Source organism: Sprattus sprattus (assembly GCF_963457725.1).
Source record: "Sprattus sprattus genome assembly, chromosome: 11".
Lineage (NCBI taxonomy): Eukaryota > Metazoa > Chordata > Actinopteri > Clupeiformes > Clupeidae > Sprattus > Sprattus sprattus.
Window position 1 is genome coordinate 3,120,349 of NC_137909.1, and position 17,070 is coordinate 3,137,418.

Sequence of the window (17,070 nt, forward strand, 5' to 3'; positions counted from 1 at the left end):
ATTTTGTCACTCATTTGATAAATACAAGTGTGAGTTTTCATGGAAAACATGAAATTGTCTGGGTGACCCCAAACTTTTGAACGGTAGTGTATATTTGTGTCATTCTCAAAACTTTTGGCCACGACTGTAGATGATGCCATGTCATATTCAAGTCTTCCTCACCTTGTAGATACCATCGTAGCGGTTTCCCTCTTCAGGGGCGTACTTGCTGATTCGTCGTCCTTTGGAGCTCCGCACTACCCGGACCGGCTTCCCCTCACGCCAGTTACGAGACTCTGCGCCATCTTTATCATTTAAGGGTGCATCACAGTTCAGTGCCAGGGCCCTGGGAAATTAGACATCACAAAGGAGATTAAGGTCTTTTACACAACAACAAAAGTTCTTTCTCATTAAAAAAGAGAGAATACTACTAAACACAACTTTATTACTACATCATACATGTTTGACTGAGGGGCAGAAGTAAGGAGGATTTTTGATACCTGTTCATGTGTGTGAGTGTTTGGTCAAAGCAGTGCTCGCCAATACGCTTGTTTCCAGAAAGGTCCCGGCCCCCACTTCCTGTGTAAGTAAACTCATCCCCCCTGTCCTGAAGAAACACAATTGGGTCAGAGGTTAGAGGGGAGGTTTCATAGGCTCAGAAATGCTCAAGGTGCTTTAAAATAGCTCCCCTTTGTTCTTCTTCTACCTGGACATTGGCACAATAAAACTTTGGGTACTCTATATTGACTACTGTACCTCAGTTGTGAATATATATATATATAAATCTATATACAGATAATATAAATATATTGTGGCATCACGGTGAGAGAGAAAAGAGCGCACCTGCCATGCGTTTGGAGAAGGGCTTAGTAAAGCAAAACAGGAAGGGAGAAGGATAAGCCCAAGCCTAAAAAGACCGGACTGACCCCTGGAAGCTGACTGACTGAGGGACGTAAATTGGAGTTTATGTTAATTTGAAAACCCTGAAGGAAAAGGGAAAAAGAACATTTTGTGTTTTGGACTTTTAAGTTAGGTTTGAAAAACCTTTGCCTGTGTTTGAAGAAATATCTGAGTTGTACCTGTTTTGAGTGAAAACCTGAATTAAAAACCCTCTTTTTACTGCCAGTTGTGACTGATTCCTCAGTTAGCTACACTGCCCACCCTGCAACCTGTTACAATATATATACATGAATCCATGTATAGATAATATAAATCTAAATATGTATATATATGTTTATAAAACAATTGGGTTCTAGTGCGTAATTTAGCTGTTTCTGATTGGACGAGAGACGTTCCATGCTATAGGTTATTCGTCAACATACCTTCAGTTACAGGACTTTTCACAGTTAAAAATAAATCACTCCGCGATGAAACATTCGCATTGATGATAACCGTTAATTCAAAGTTTTTAAAATTCCAAACCAAGACGTTGACAATGGAACTATTTTTTTGTTGCGGAGAAACAATGGCGAAATAAACCATTTTTAATCAATAACTTTGTGTTAAATTGTTAATTTGTTGACGGTAGAATTGTTTTATAAAAGCAATATAGCACTCGTGGGAGTGGGGTAGGTAAGGGATAATCCCACGGGTGTTGTTGCCTGCGCCACTCGGCCTTCGACCTCGATGGCTACGGCGGAACACCACCCGTGGGATTATCCCTTACCTACCCCACTCCCACTATATTGCTTAAATATACAGCCGCGGAAAAAATTAAGAGACGCATATGGAAACTTTGTAGATTACGAAGGAGATTTGTGTGTTGTTGGAATATATACAGCCGCGGAAAAAATTAAGAGACCACTTCAAAATTATCAGTTTTTCTGGTTTTACTATTTATTGGTATGTGTTTGAGTAAAATTAAGATTTTTGTTTCATTCTATAAACTACTAACAACATTCTACCGAATTTCAAATAAAAATACTGTCATTTAGAGCATTATTTGCAGAAAAATGACAATTGGTCAAAATAACAAAAAAGATGCAGTGTTTCCAGATATTGATTACTGATCTCTTCCTAAGCATTATTATTGTCTAGTTTAAAAATGAATATGAACTTGTTTTCTTTGCATTATTCGAGATCTGAAAACATTCCATTTATTTTGCTATTTTGACCAATTATAATTTTTCTGCAAATAAATGACAATATTTTTATTTTAAATTTGGTAGAAATGTTGTCAGTAGTTTATAGAATAAAACTAAAATGTTAACTTTACTTTAACTCATACCAATAAATAGTAAAACCAGAAAAACTGATAATTTTGAAGTGGTCTCTTAATTTTTTCCGCGGCTGTATATTAGAGCTGTGAAAAATAACGCGTTAAAGCGTTATGATTAATTTTCAGGATTAATGCGGGTTTTTTTTAACTCATTTAACGCATGTGCTGAATGAGCTTCCAATAAACCCACAATTGACCGTTCGCGAAACTCCTCCCTAGAACGGTCCTCGTCCAATCCTACCTGAGCAACCTCTACTAAGAGAAGAGAGTCAGACAACCTTGAGGTCTGATGAGCATGGTGAAACGTTGTTCATATGGGACTTGTAGATCTGACACAAGGTACCCTGAGATTTTAGAGCGACACATCATTTTTTTCCGCATTTCTAAAGCCCAAAACAAAGGAGGAAAGGCGCCGGCTGTGGATTTAACAGTGTGGGAGACCCCGCTCCCAACTCAATGTATCAAAGATCAACAAACACACATGTTTGCTCCAAAGTAAATGAAGCTTCTTGAGCTTGCCAGGTAGCGAACTATGCTATGCTAGCTAACTATCTAGTTGAGAGAACACCCCCAAACAGTTATGGTTCATGTCAACTAGTATTATAACGACTACAAGTACATAACTAGTCTCTCCAACAAATGTGTTAATGTTAAAATAAAATGTTAATGTTACTGTCAAAATGTTAATGTTACCATGTGTAAGGTTACACACTTAGCTAGCGATAGCAAACGCCATCAAATTGCAAGGAGCTTAATATACTGTATCAATCTTGAACAAAACATCCCAAAAGGCCATTATGAACTTTTTTTTATTTTAATCTTTGTAGCATTTTATGAACGGGCAACCTGCTCCTGGGTATCCCAAGGTATGTGTGGTGTAGTAAAGCTTCAGAATAACGACAAGCAGGAAGATATTAACACTCTTTACTGAGAACTGTCAGCAGCATGAAAGTACGTGACTTGTAGCATTGAGGTTCACTCTTCTTCTGCTTTATGTACGTAAATTAGCTAGGATTGATTGCGGAACAGTGCCTCCTAGTGCTAGCACAATATAGAACAGTATTACAGAACATAACAGTATGCATAAGGCACAACCTGAGAGCAATAACCGATAATTTGATACAAAGCATTACATAAGGATCATCATTTTAGATGTATTAATGTTCAATATGAAATAGCAAAGATTATTGCTTTGCAGCATTTGCAGCACCATTATTTTATTTTTTTATGAATAAAAAAAGAAAACATTTTAAATGTATATATCCGTCTTTTGTCATACATCGTTTTCTCACAAAAATATACAGAGAAAAATGTGATTAATCATGATTAATCCACAGAAACCTGTGATTAATTTGATCAAAAATTGTAATCGTTTCACAGCCCTAATATATATACAGAGGCGGATCTTCCATTAGGCAAACCTAGGCAAGTGCCTAGGGCCTCAACCAAATCTGTCTTTATTAGGGGCCCCCAAATCTGACCCCCCCAGCCATTACTTATGTAAAGTAAAAAAAAAAAACACACATTTCTAGTAGAAAAAAATAACAAAAATATCAACAAAACGCCGAACTAATGCCTAAATAATAATTTCCCAGCACACATGCTCCCCTCCATTGTGCATTGGACTAGTCCAGAATATGATCACGTAGTAACGCACGCAGCGCGAAATAACGTTACTTCAAACCAAAGCAGAGGGATCCCTAGAAAGGTTGCCCCAGTTGCAAAGCAATAAACCTCCAGAACAATAGGTAATTTGCTTGGCAGATAGAAAACAGTTTCCCTAACAGAAAGTCTGAAGCTTGAAGTTATTTTCAAACCTTTACTTGGGTAGCACTGTAAAACTGAGCAGACATGCAGAATACATTTTAGTAATCTCATCTCGTAACATTCGTTTCACATAGCATTGCGTGTTTAAACTGTGATAGAAAATACGTTAGCTTAATACTAACGTATAGGGGAAATTACAGAGACTGCGCTAGGTATTAGCATCAATTAATTCACGTTAATGTTTTTGTATATGAGCCTGACATTTGCTCGGCAGATAGATAACAGGTTCTGTAACAGATAGACTGCCGAAATTGACGGCACGAACGACTGGAAAAATGTATCAGCCTTCCTAAAAGAACACGAGAAGTCTGCTGATCACGTCGCAAATATGGCTGTTTGGCGAACGCTTCAGCAACGGCTCCAAACAGGTAAAGCCATAGATCATGTAAATCAAGAGCTGTTTGTGAACGAAGTAAACAAATGGAGAGAGATCTTGAAACGTCTGATCGCCATATTATACACTTGGCCGAGCGCAACTTAGCTTGTCACTCACTCACTCACTCACACTGAACCACTGCTTTGCCTGTCTCTCACTCACTCACACAGCCACTGTTATTCCTGTCCACACACAAAATCTTTTCATTGGTCCTGTTGAAATGTAAATGGTGCTTTTCATAGACTCATATCCATTTTGTATTTTAGTTCTGTTAAGTGCAAGATCATTTTGTATCTCTGGCAGAGAATGGAAATTCTAATCTCTCTCTCTCTCTCTCTCTCGTTTGATCTGAGTAATAAACATGTAATTTTGGCAAAGGCTGGAGAAATCTGAAACTGATTTTACTGTGGAGAGTTGAGTGGCAGTGCACTATGGGTTTATTGTGATTCTAAGAGTATTGGGATGGTTATTTGTTTTGTGTACGTATTTCAAAAATGAGGGCCCCATGTCTATATTTTGCCTAGGGCCCCAAAATGGCTAGATCCGCCCCTGTATATATATATAGGCCATTCTACCGAATTGGTGCAAAGTCAGGTCGGAAATATTTTGATTTTTTTAATGTTTTGTTCCCAAAACTTTGTCCGTATGTATATTGTACCATATCTAAAGTACACATATCTAGTTAAAGAACCGTCAATTTTTATATTGTATTTTCAGAATGTGTTGGAATGTTTTTCCTCTTCCAAAAATTTCACTACCGAAGCATCACATTTACCATATTAAAAAAGTATTATTATTGACCTGTTCAGATTGTGTTTCCTTCCCTTCTCTGAAGAGTATTTTTACAAATATTTCTTGAAGGTTTTCAAAATGAAATCCATAAAAATGAAATTTTTACCAAATTTCCAAGTACAATGCAAAATACTGATCATATTGATTCCAGAGTTGTTGACAGAAGAAATTGAACATACATTAATCCAATCAGTATCATAACATTTTAGTTGATTACTCAATATACTTAATTTTTTACAAGACATCAAGTTTTTCGGTAGTGCTGCACTGTTTCAGTAGTGACTGCACTATGGGATGGATGTTCATTTCTCTCCCAAAATCTTCCAAAAGGTGCTCTGGGCCGCCCTTTAGTCCACACAACACATTTATTTAAAAATGATGGGTTAAACTACTTACCATTTCATTTTGTCACTCTAGAAATGATCATGTCACTACCGAAACCTTACCATATGTTTCGGTAGTGACTGTTTCTGTACTGACAGTTCTAGCTTACTTTGAGCATAACTAAAGAATGGTAGCAAACACATGGCTAGTATTCACGTCTTTGAAAAGGTGTTGTGACAGAGCGCTTTGTCTGCGCAGTGGTCTGTCTCGTAAAGCAGCGGTTTTCTGTTGTACTGTGGACATTATTTTACACCAATGTATACGCCTGTACACAACAAAGAGGGTTATAGTTTAGATGTCTACAATGCCTAGAAATATTCCGATGGTTTAAACATCGCTTTAGATGTCTGATCTGGGAGAGGGCAACGGGAGACAAAGTGTCGGTAAAGAGAGGAAAGATGCGCGGAACACAAGTATGAATCAATGACATGGTAGTATGTAAGGTGAAACCATACCAGTGTAAATGCTCTTAGTGCACAAGGAAACATCAGAACACTTAGTTGGGTTATGGAAGTCACTAACCGGGTAGGCCAAAATGTTTGTCTTCGTAGTTACCGGATGAGTATTACTTCCGTGAACAGGGGAGCAAACCGGGCGCAGGGAAGAGGACTGTTTTCAAGGGGCATTTCGCGCGCCTCTAAGGAAGCGCTCATGGGAGCAGGGGTGCGCGTACTGTGTTAAAGTAATGAGTTGATAACATGTTTCGGGGCACAGATGATAATATGGCATGAATGTATATGTGTTACAGAGGAGGTTCTTCCATTGAGGAAACGGAGGAAGAACCTCCCCAAACTTTTTGAGAAATGTATTTTTGTAATTGAACTGACTAAACTCCTTTTAAAAATGCAATTTGATATCAGTATTTAATACTATGCATATTATAATTTGTTTCCCTGAGTTAAAATAACATTAGCACCCCCTATCGTAACAAGAAATTACTGCACGGAGGACGTCCTCCCTTTGGCTCCCATTAAGATCAATGTAATCTGCCTCTGATACTGGCGGTTCTTGGGGCTCATTCACTTACATTGCCCAGGGGAGGAAAGACCTCCCTAGCGTCTGAGTCTGCGCCAACATTGCTTAACCAATAAACAACGGATTTGGCGTTGGAGGGAGGGGATTAGACATTAATACTATTCTCTGCAGAAGGATATCGATAACACGTCACCCTTAAAGATTGTTGTAGAAAGATGGCAAATAAAGAGGATGTGCAATGGAAAACGAAGATATTGTTCATGTTTTATTGAACAAACCGTTTCATTCATTGAGCTACAGAGAGAAGGTTAGTATCAAAACAACAGGGAAACCTGTTCCAAAAATCCAAGTCACTAAACCCAATGTTAAAACCGCTGCTGTTAATGCTAACTGGTATGCAAAATACTTATAGCTCACTGGTACCATAAAAAAAACAATCGGCTGTACTGTTTTGTTTTTAAATCGTTCATACGCCTATTGTTAGTCTGACTGTTCACGTTCAGCTGACATTCTGAATGGAAATTGTTAATGAATGTTTCAGATCATGATGTGTTTCGTATCTATTCCAATTAGCCTACACATTGACCAACATTCTGAAACATCCATTAACATACACATTTGCCACAAACAATGTTAGGCTAACAGCCCATGTTAATAGTTCTGAAATAAGGTTATCTTACTTGTTGCCTTTGTAACTTGTTGTTTAATATTGTGGAAAGGATGTTAGTGAATGATTCAGAGCATTTTAAATGGCTTCACTTTTGGTCTTGTGTCTTAATTTTCTTAAAACAATTGCAGCTGAAAATAAAATTAGTCAAATACTAACCAATAGCTTTAGTAATTGAGGGGGAAAATAGGCCAAATGGTAGGCCCAAAATTTAGAATTTAGTTTTTAAAATCAAGAGTAGGCCTGATTTGACTAATTGGCTTTGCATCATTTCCTTCTGGCCTTGTCTAGTCCAAGGACATGTTGCCCACCAGCTTTTTAAGTACAATGGTGCCACACTGGTGGCTTCGTATCAATTGTATCCCTGCCTGCTATTTTGTAGTACTGTAGTCCACAAAAACACCCTGAAACAACTTGTATCTCACATACTTATGCCACCAACGGAATAAGCAGGCCAATGGCAACCAGGCGCACAGTCCTTCCTCTCTCACTTTAAAAACCACTAGCCGCCACTGATGTGTTATATAGTGTACCAGAATGTTTATAATGTGGTAGTACCGTGCGCAGCATTTAATTGATTGATGCGTGTGAATGGTAATGGCCGACTGTGTTAAATACGGGGCGAGCAGCTCATTCGGGAGAGGTAGCTGACGTGAGCTGACCATAGAACGTGAGTGGAGTGTAACAAGTGAATAGTGCTATAGTGAAACCTGGCCACTGTGCCTATTTATGTTTGTTTTGAATCAGTGTTTTGTTTGTTTGTTTGTTCATTTGTCTAAACCTACCGGTAGCCTAAGAAATAAAGATCCATATTTTTTTTAGAAATACTGTTTCTCCTCCATTTCCATCCATCTGGAAGTCTGACCTAAAAACAACCGCTCGGGCACACTCCTTTACATTTGGTGGCAGCGGAAACTACAAGCGTGCTCAGGTCAGACGGAGAGATGCCGAGGAGGAAGCAGCAAAACCCGGAGGATAATGACGATTCGCAGGCAGCCTTGGAGACTTCCCTGCAAGAGCTGCAGACAATGTTCAAGACATTGATGACTGCCCAGGAGAAACAGGAGGAACGTGCCAAGATTGAGCAAACCCGCCAGGACCAGAGGTAGAAAAATATGGCACATCACTTCAATGTTCTCCAGGACGAAGTGCGGTAGGAGAGATGGGAGCTGGGGAAGGGCCGGGGCAGAGCCAGGCTGTTGGAGGAGCTACCAGGGGGGTCCGCATCAGCCCCAGTGTCGACTGCAACAAGTCCATCGCAAGTGATGAGGGGTGGAGCCCAGGCAGACCCATGGTGGGCAGCAGGAGGCCAAGGCGCAGCGGCAGCAGTTCCAGTGGTGGTCCCAGGCACGGCAGGAGTGACCAGGGTTCCAGGCGTAGCAGAAGCTCCAGTCGCAGCAGCCCAACCGGCAATGATAGGGGTCCAAGCGCCGACGCCGGAGTTGCCAGTGATGGGTCCAGGGCAATTCACAGGGTGGAAAGGCCCCAAAATGCAGAAATATACTGCAGATGAGGACATAGAACATTTTCTTTTGACATTTGAGCGCATTGCGACAGCAAGTCGGTGTCCAAGGACAGAGTGGGCACTCAATCTGGTGCCACTACTCACTGGCAAAGCAAGAGCAGCGTATATAGCAATGGATTTTACTGACGCTATGGATTATGTCAAGATCAAAGAAGTGATCCTGGAGAAATATGAGATCCATCCAGAGACCTACCGGCAGCGATTCAGAGCCACACAAATTCTACCTAAGGAGTCATGCAAAGAACTCTTCACCAGACTGAGGGAGCTGTACGAAAAATGGGTTTGTCCACAGACCCATACGAAGGAGGAAATCGGTGACATGCTGATCCTGGAGCAGTTCCTGAGGATGGTGAACAGTGATGTAAGGCTGTGGATTAAAGAACATAACCCCAAGTCTGCAAAAGAGGCAGTGGTGCTGGCAGAATCTTTTATTGCTGCACGTAGAGACTTAAGACCTTACCAGATGGCCTGGGGGAAGGAGAGCCACGCTGCACGGCCAGGTAAGCCTGAGGGTGGTCGGGATGGTGGTCATAGCTACAGAGGCCCTACTAGAACTGTTAACACTATGCCAGAAGAAATTGTGTGCTATTTCTGTGGTCAGGCAGGGCATATGAAGCGTGAGTGTCCAAAAGGAAGAAGGCCAAAGACTACACAGGTCGCATTTACCCCTAAGACTAGTGCAGGGGGAGCCACACTAGATCAATGGGAGTCCCTGATAGATGTGCAGGTGGATGGGAAGCAGGCTCAGGCTCTTGTGGATACTGGGAGTAGCCAAACCATAGTAAGGGCAGACCTGGTAGCCAAACGCAACACACTGGCTAAGGGGGAGGTGCTTATCAGCTGTGTACATGGGGATGAGGTATCTTACCCTACTGCAGAGGTCTATCTGGAGGTGGATAATGTCTCCTATCTGGTTACTGTGGCAGTGGCAGAGAAGCTACCATACCCAGTAGTCTTGGGGAAGGATATCCCAGGTCTAGCAACATTGGTAGAGCAGGAGCAGAGTTGCAACATGGCAGTCACCCGCTCAGAGTCCAAAACACAAGACAAGGACAGTGCATGGGACACGTTACCTTTTGCTGACTCACACCAACACAAAACAAGGAGCCAGAAAAGGAAAGAGAAGTTTAGAGGGACAAAGCAGGTAGAAACGGATCCACACCCTGAGCCTGACAGGGTGTTGGATAAGGCAATACCTGCAGACATTGTTAAAGCGCAAAGAGCAGATGTGTCCTTGAAGCCATTTTACTCTGGTTTAGCTGTAGATGAGCGTGGGGATGCTACGGGCCCCAAATTTAAGCTAAAGAGAGGAATTCTTTACCGTTATGGGGAGGACAGAGAGCAGCTGGTTTTACCAGGTCCTCTCAGATCTACAGTTATGGAGCTTGCACATGCTAGTGCATGGAGAGGGCCTTTAGGCCAGAATAAGACATGGGACAGGGTTGTTGACCGGTTTTATTATAACATGTATGCAGAGCTAGTGCAGTTTTGTAAATCCTGTGAAGCGTGTCAGTTAACTGCCCCAGGGAAGAAAGGGGTTAGAGTGCCATTAGTCACCATGCCTATCATTGAGGTTCCATTCAGTCGAGTGGCAATGGACATAGTGGGTCCATTAGAACGTAGCCGCAAAGGCAATAGGTACATCCTGGTCATCTCAGATTATGCAACAAGGTACCCAGAGGCGTTCCCTTTAGGCAACATTAAGGCTAGGCAGGTAGCCAATGCTTTTCTTCAGCTGGTCTCACGGGTGGGGGTCCCAAGGGAAGTGCTCACAGATCAGGGTACAAATTTCACTTCAACACTGCTGAAGCAGGTATATAAGTACCTAGGTATCAAGGGCATTAAGACCACCCCATACCACCCTCAGACTGATGGGCTTGTTGAAAGGTTTAACAAGACCCTGAAAAGCATGCTACGCAAGTTTGTGTCAGACTCTGGGTCTGACTGGGATGATTGGCTGTCTTACCTTTTATTTGCCTACAGAGAAGTCCCACAAGCGTCCACTGGCTTTTCTCCATTTGAACTCCTGTATGGCCGGAAAGTGAGGGGTCCACTGGACGTCCTGAAGGAGGCCTGGGAGGGGGAGGAGCCAGAACAGAGGATGAACATCCTGACGTACGTGCTGAAGATGCGTGACCACATGCAACGCCTGACAGAGCTGGTGCAGGAGAATATGCAGTCAGCTCAAGCCAAGCAGCGGAAGTGGTATGACGCCACAGCCAGAGAGAGGTCTCTACAGCCAGGCCAGCGAGTGTTGGTGCTGCTACCCACCTCTGAAAGCAGCCTCCTCGCAAAGTGGCAGGGGCCATACCTGGTACAGCGGCGGGCAGGCAAGGTCACGTACGAGATCAGCACGCCAGACAAGAAGAAGCACAGCCAGATCTTCCACATCAACATGCTGAGACTATGGCATGAGAAGGAGAGACCCGTGGAGCAGCACTTCTTTGCCAGGGCCGTGGGGGAGGAGGAAGAGATTGAAGAGCAGTACTTCCCTGTCAAGCAGGAGGAAACAGTGCCTCAGATCAGCCTGGACCACCTTTCCAAGGGCCAGCAGCAGGAGCTGAGGGAGTGTATTCCGGAGGGGGTGTTCAGTGGCATTCCTGGCAAGACACCACTGGTCAAGCACCGCATTGGGCTGAAGGCACCTGGTCCAATTCGGCTCCCCTGCTACCGGATGCCAGCACAGCTGCTGCCAAAAATCAAGGAAGAGATTGATGCCATGCGGAAGATGGGCATCATTGAACCGTCAAACAGTGAGTGGTCTAGTCCAGTGGTACTGGTACCAAAGAAAGACGGGACCTTAAGGTTCTGTATGGACTTCAGGAAGGTAAACGCTATCTCTACCATTGATCCATATCCGATTCCTAGGATAGACACTTTGATTGACCTGGGGCAGTGCTAAGTACCTGACAACGCTTGACCTCAGCAAAGGGTACTGGCAAGTGCCCATGGCAGAACACGGTAAAGCATTGACAGCTTTTAGGACGCCTTTTGGCTTTTACCATTTTTGTTATATGCCTTTTGGACTGCAGGGGGCGCCAGCGCCGTTTCAGTGCCTCATGGACCAGGTGTTGGAGGGGGCGGAGGCCTACTCCTCAGCATACCTGGATGATGTTGTCATCTTCAGCCGGACATGGGAGGAGCACCTAGTCCAGGTGAAGGACGTGCTGAGGCGGCTGAAGGATGCAGGACTGACAATCAACCCTCAGAAGTGTGCTGTAGCCCAGCAGGAGGTGCAGTACTTAGGATACGTCATCGGGGGCGGGGCCATCAAGCCGCAGGTGGGGAAAGTCAGCGACATCCTGGAGACCCCTGTGCCGACCACCAAGCGCCAGGTTCGTTCCTTCCTGGGTGTGGTGGGTTGGCATAGGCGGTTCGTCCCACAGTTTTCCACAAGGGCCGGACCCCTGATTGACCTCACACGCAAGTACGCTCCGACCAGAGTGGTCTGGAGTGAGAAGTGCTCAAAGGCTTTTGAGGAGTTACGGACTTGTTTGACCAGCGATCCGATTCTACAGAGTCCAGACTTCTCGCAGCCTTTCCTGGTTCAGACGGACAAGTCTGGAGTAGGGCTGGGGGCTGTTCTGCTGCAAGGGCCACCCGGGGAGCAAAGACCTGTGGTGTACCTGAGCAGGAAGTTGTTTCCAAGGGAGACGAGGTACTCAACCGTGGAAAAGGAGTGCCTTGCCATCAAGTGGGCTCTAGACTCTTTAAAATATTATTTGATGGAAAAAGACTTTGTGCTGGAAACGGACCATCGGGCCCTGCAGTGGCTGGACAAGATGAAGGACACTAACTCCAGAGTGACTAGATGGTATTTGTCTTTGCAGCCATTTAGGTTCTCGGTGAAGTACCGTGCTGGCCCAGACAATGTTGTGGCGGACTACCTTTCTCGGGTGTACGAGGACGTCCACTCTTGAGGGGGGGGGTAACGTGACAGAGCGCTTTGTCTGCGCAGTGGTCTGTCACGTAAAGCAGCGGTTTTCTGTTGTACTGTGGACATTATTTTACACCAATGTATACGCCTGTACACAACAAAGAGGGTTATAGTTTAGAGCAGTGGTCCCCAACCACCGGGCCGCGGCCCAGTACCGGTCCGTGAGGCATCTGTTACCGGGCCGCGCAGAAAGAATAAATAATTTATATAATTTCCGCTGTATTCATTATTAGCGTCTGAAAGGTGTTTTATTTTGAAAAACGACTGGATTTTCTAGGACGTAATATTCGCCTGTGCCTCTTGTCACGTCAAGACGATTGTCTCATTCACGTGATACGTCACTCAAAAATATGCCCGCAAACTAGCGAAAATGAGTACAAAACTAAAATCTTTGGAGAGCTTCTTTGCAAAGGTGAAAAGGCCCACTAAGGAGCCAGAAGAGGAGCCTACGACCTCCAAAAAAGAAAGCTTATTTTAACAGACAATACCAGGAGTCATACTTAAATTACGGGTTTATCGCAACAGTTGATTCTCACGCACCAAGTCCGCTCTGTATAATATGTGGCGACAAGATAGCAAATAAGCTAATGAAGCCTTCAAAACTGCTTCAGCACATGGAGACCAAGCACTGATTCAGCGTTATGGTGAGTTGTATTTTTCATGCATTAACATTCGTAACACAATGGTGTTGGTCGCAAGTTAACGCCACTTCACGTTACTGTTAGCTTTTGTATATGAGTAGACTCCATTCTATCGAACTTGCGCTTGCCTCACGGGTGAAATTGAGTGATTCACATCAATATTTATGAATGGATAACATGACTAACAAGTGGTGGAAAATTACACCTTGAAGCCGGTCCGTGAAAAAATGTCCTACATTAAACCGGCCCGTGGTGCAAAAAAGGTTGGGGACCCCTGGTTTAGAGGTCTACAATGCCTAGAAATATTCCGATGGTTTAAACATCGCTTTAGATGTCTGATCTGGGAGAGGGCAACGGGAGACAAAGTGTCGGTAAAGAGAGGAAAGATGCGCGGAGCGCAAGTATGAATCAATGACATGGTAGTATGTAAGGTGAAACCATACCAGTGTAAGTGCTCTTAGTGCACAAGGAAACATCAGAACACTTACTTGGGTTATGGAAGTCACTAACAGGGTAGGCCAAAATGTTTGTCTTCGTGGTTACCGGATGAGTATTACTTCCGTGAACAGGGGAGCAAACCGGGCGCAGGGAAGAGGACTGTTTTCAAGGGGCATTTTGCGTGCCTCTAAGGAAGCGCTCATGGGAGCAGGGGTGCGCATACTGTGTTAAAGTAATGAGTTGATAACATGTTTCGGGGCACAGATGATAATATGGCATGAATGTATATGTGTTATATAATAATAATAATAATAATTTAATTTTCTATAGCGCTTTTCTAAATACTCAAAGATGCTTATATATAGTGTACCAGATTGTTTATAATGTGGTTATACCGTGCGCAGCATTTAATTGATTGATGCGTGTGAATGGTAATGGCCGACTGTGTTAAATACGGGGCGCGCAGCTCATTCGGGAGAGGTAGCTGACGTGAGCTGACCGTAGAACGTGAGTGGAGTGTAACAAGTGAAAAGTGCTATAGTGAAACCTGGCCATTGTGCCTATTTATGTTTGTTTTGAATCAGTGTTTCGTTTTGTTTGTTTGTTTGTTCATTTGTCTAAACCTATCGGTAGCCTAAGAAATAAAGATCCATATTTTTTTAGAAATACTGTTTGTCCTCCATTTCCATCCATCTGGAAGTCTGACCTAAAAACAACCGCTCGGGCACACTCCTTTACAGGTGTACACACATAAAAACATTATACTTTGCATAAAACCCAAAAAAGTTCACTAAATTGAAGAGAATATGTATTCAGTAGTGACAATTCTTAAGGTTACACGTCGATTTTCAGACTTTGGAACACATACATCCAACCATGAGGGAAAGGGATGCAGTGTCACTGCATGGTCAAAAATGCAGGGTCGTGGCTAAAACACAGGCTCAGCCAATGGACTAAAACTCTTGTGTTTTGGTAGTGACATGAACACAGGGGACATGCTTTTTTTGAGTATAGTTTATTTATTTAAAAATTAAACCCACAATAAATCTAAAATCTTACGACTTCTATTTGGACTAAATTATAAAGATCTTTGAAATAACACTATTGAAAAAAATCTAAAAATAGTTCGTGTTATTTACAGAAATTGAAATTTAGATGTCAGGGTGGGGGACAGCTACTTCTCAATAGAAAGTTCCCTATAAATGATGATTTTGTATATGGTTGCTACACATAACGTTTCCATAGAGTTTCCAGCTCCAAAAGACACAGACAGCAACACTTTAAGCATGGAAGAAAAGGCAACACTGGAAATCAGAAGCACTAAGAAAATTCCCGTGTTACTACTTACTATCTTATTACCCAATGAAATGGGAAAGTGGGAACCCAGACTTTCACTACACCAGGTATTTATGCCTAAGGTACTTGCCTTGACACCTCATCCTAGACCAACAGACTTGAACATGCAAACATGGCGTGTGTGATTTGGTCAATCTGTGGTGCTCTGGGAAATGATTAAGAAGTGATGAGACTCTGAACTGGACCTGTCTGGCTACATCAACAGTATGTCTGGAATAATAAAGCCACTTGTAACAAGAAAGGTACCATCCAAATGGTCAATGGTGACACCTAGCAGTCTGGACTAGACCCCGAAGCCGCCGCCAAGCAGCGCCATTTAAAGTTTCAGCCAAAGCCAGCCAATAATTTTTGGCTGAGCCAAATTATTATTTGCATCAAATAATAATTCTATCCATCACATAGAGACATACACATACAAAAAATAAACGGAATCAATTTTGCACACCGCATTCGCCACAGTCTAGTGCTCGTTGCTATGATACACAGGACTCACAGTGAATTGATGACCAATCAAAATTGTGCGTTTTCCGATAGTGATGATCATAGACAGTAAAAGAAGCAACGCATTCTCTCACGCTGTTGAGCTGAAATGGAGGAAAGAACTAGAAACGGTAATTGTGTTGTTCTCACATAGTTTCCTAATTTCTACGTAGGATTTCCAGACTTTTGTTAGATCTTCAGTTTTGGAAGTAAGAATGCCGTGTTGTCAAGACTAGAATGCCGTTTTGGCGTCGTGTCAGGACTAGTGTTTTATCGATATTGTTGTACTCTTTTAGGACTTAACAAATATGTCAGCAGCACACGACCACACACACATTTATATGATTCTGGTGCAGAGCATTTGAGCGGAGCGGAGCGTGGAGCGGGTGGTGGAGCGGAGCGGAAGAAATAGGTTAGAGCGGGTTGGAGCGCAGAGCGGTTTTAAATTCAAAGGCCGGAGCGGTGATTTCACTCTGCTCCAGTCCGCTCCGATTTTAACTGCTTCTAGCGGCTTATAGGTGGTTCACGTAGAATAGAATGAGTTTCAATGGGAGCATCCAAGCAACCTGATTGGATAAAACGCGTCATGTGAGACCCTTCCACCCAAACCCCCCCCCCTGCAACACTGGCTCGTGTGCCGGCGAGAGTAGCAAGATGGAGTTTGGGAAGTACTTCGAAAAGCTAGGTGAAAAAATAAAGTCGTTCTTGCTGGTTTGAAATAAACTGTTTCTCTGGTTGTTGGCATTTGCTCAATGGAATAGACTTTACTTAAATTCATGTTTGACTTAAAACCTAAGTCAATGCCTATGCTGTAGTCTGTGCCTATAATCGGTTATAGTCTGTGTTTCAACTTCACCACAGAATCGCCAATGTTAGTGACCATATACAAGCTAGAGTGTTATTTCTGAATGTTACTTACAAGCCTAATACATATATTTGACTCTTGTCAACATATATTCATGATTATAACCATATACAAGTATTGAACTAATTTGGGATAATTTAGTTTTTTATGAGTTACATCAGTGTCTGCATCAGAGGGAGCGGAGTTCTCCTGAAGTCAGTGGTTATCTTACATCTACCTATACCCAGTTACAGTTACCTGTCCCAGCTAATTCTTTGAAACACCAGCGATTCATTTATTACATTTTACTCACTTTCCCTAATCATTTGTAATAAATACACCACTCTACATCGCAGTTTTCATCAGTGCCTGTTACCCAACGATAGTTGATCATTTTAGCTATTTGTGCTAGTCTATCTTTATAACGTAGCTACGTTTCAGGCAGGGCTGTATGGAGTGGGCTAGATAGCTGTTTATCATACCTGGTCGTAATTGATGACTCAAAGATGACTTGTTAACTGTCCTTGTACTGTTATCACATCTTCTAGTACCTTTTTACGATATTGGAATGAGTTTACGGGTATTTATCTAAGTGTAAACGTTGTCAGTTGTAGCTTTGGGTAATCCTGCA

At 42.8% G+C, this 17,070-nt stretch overlaps 1 protein-coding gene across 1 annotated transcript in view; it reads right to left on the reverse strand.

Moving 5' to 3' along the window:
* uhrf2 (ubiquitin like with PHD and ring finger domains 2) overlaps positions 1-17,070 on the reverse strand; it is a 161,895-nt gene that overhangs the window by 13,681 nt on the left and 131,144 nt on the right. Inside the window, exons 10-11 of the mRNA XM_080848064.1 lie at positions 480-586; positions 163-325 (exon numbers count right to left, since the gene is read on the reverse strand). Of these exons, the coding sequence (XP_080704190.1) occupies positions 163-325; positions 480-586 (270 nt within the window). The remainder of the gene's footprint in view (positions 1-162; positions 326-479; positions 587-17,070) is intronic.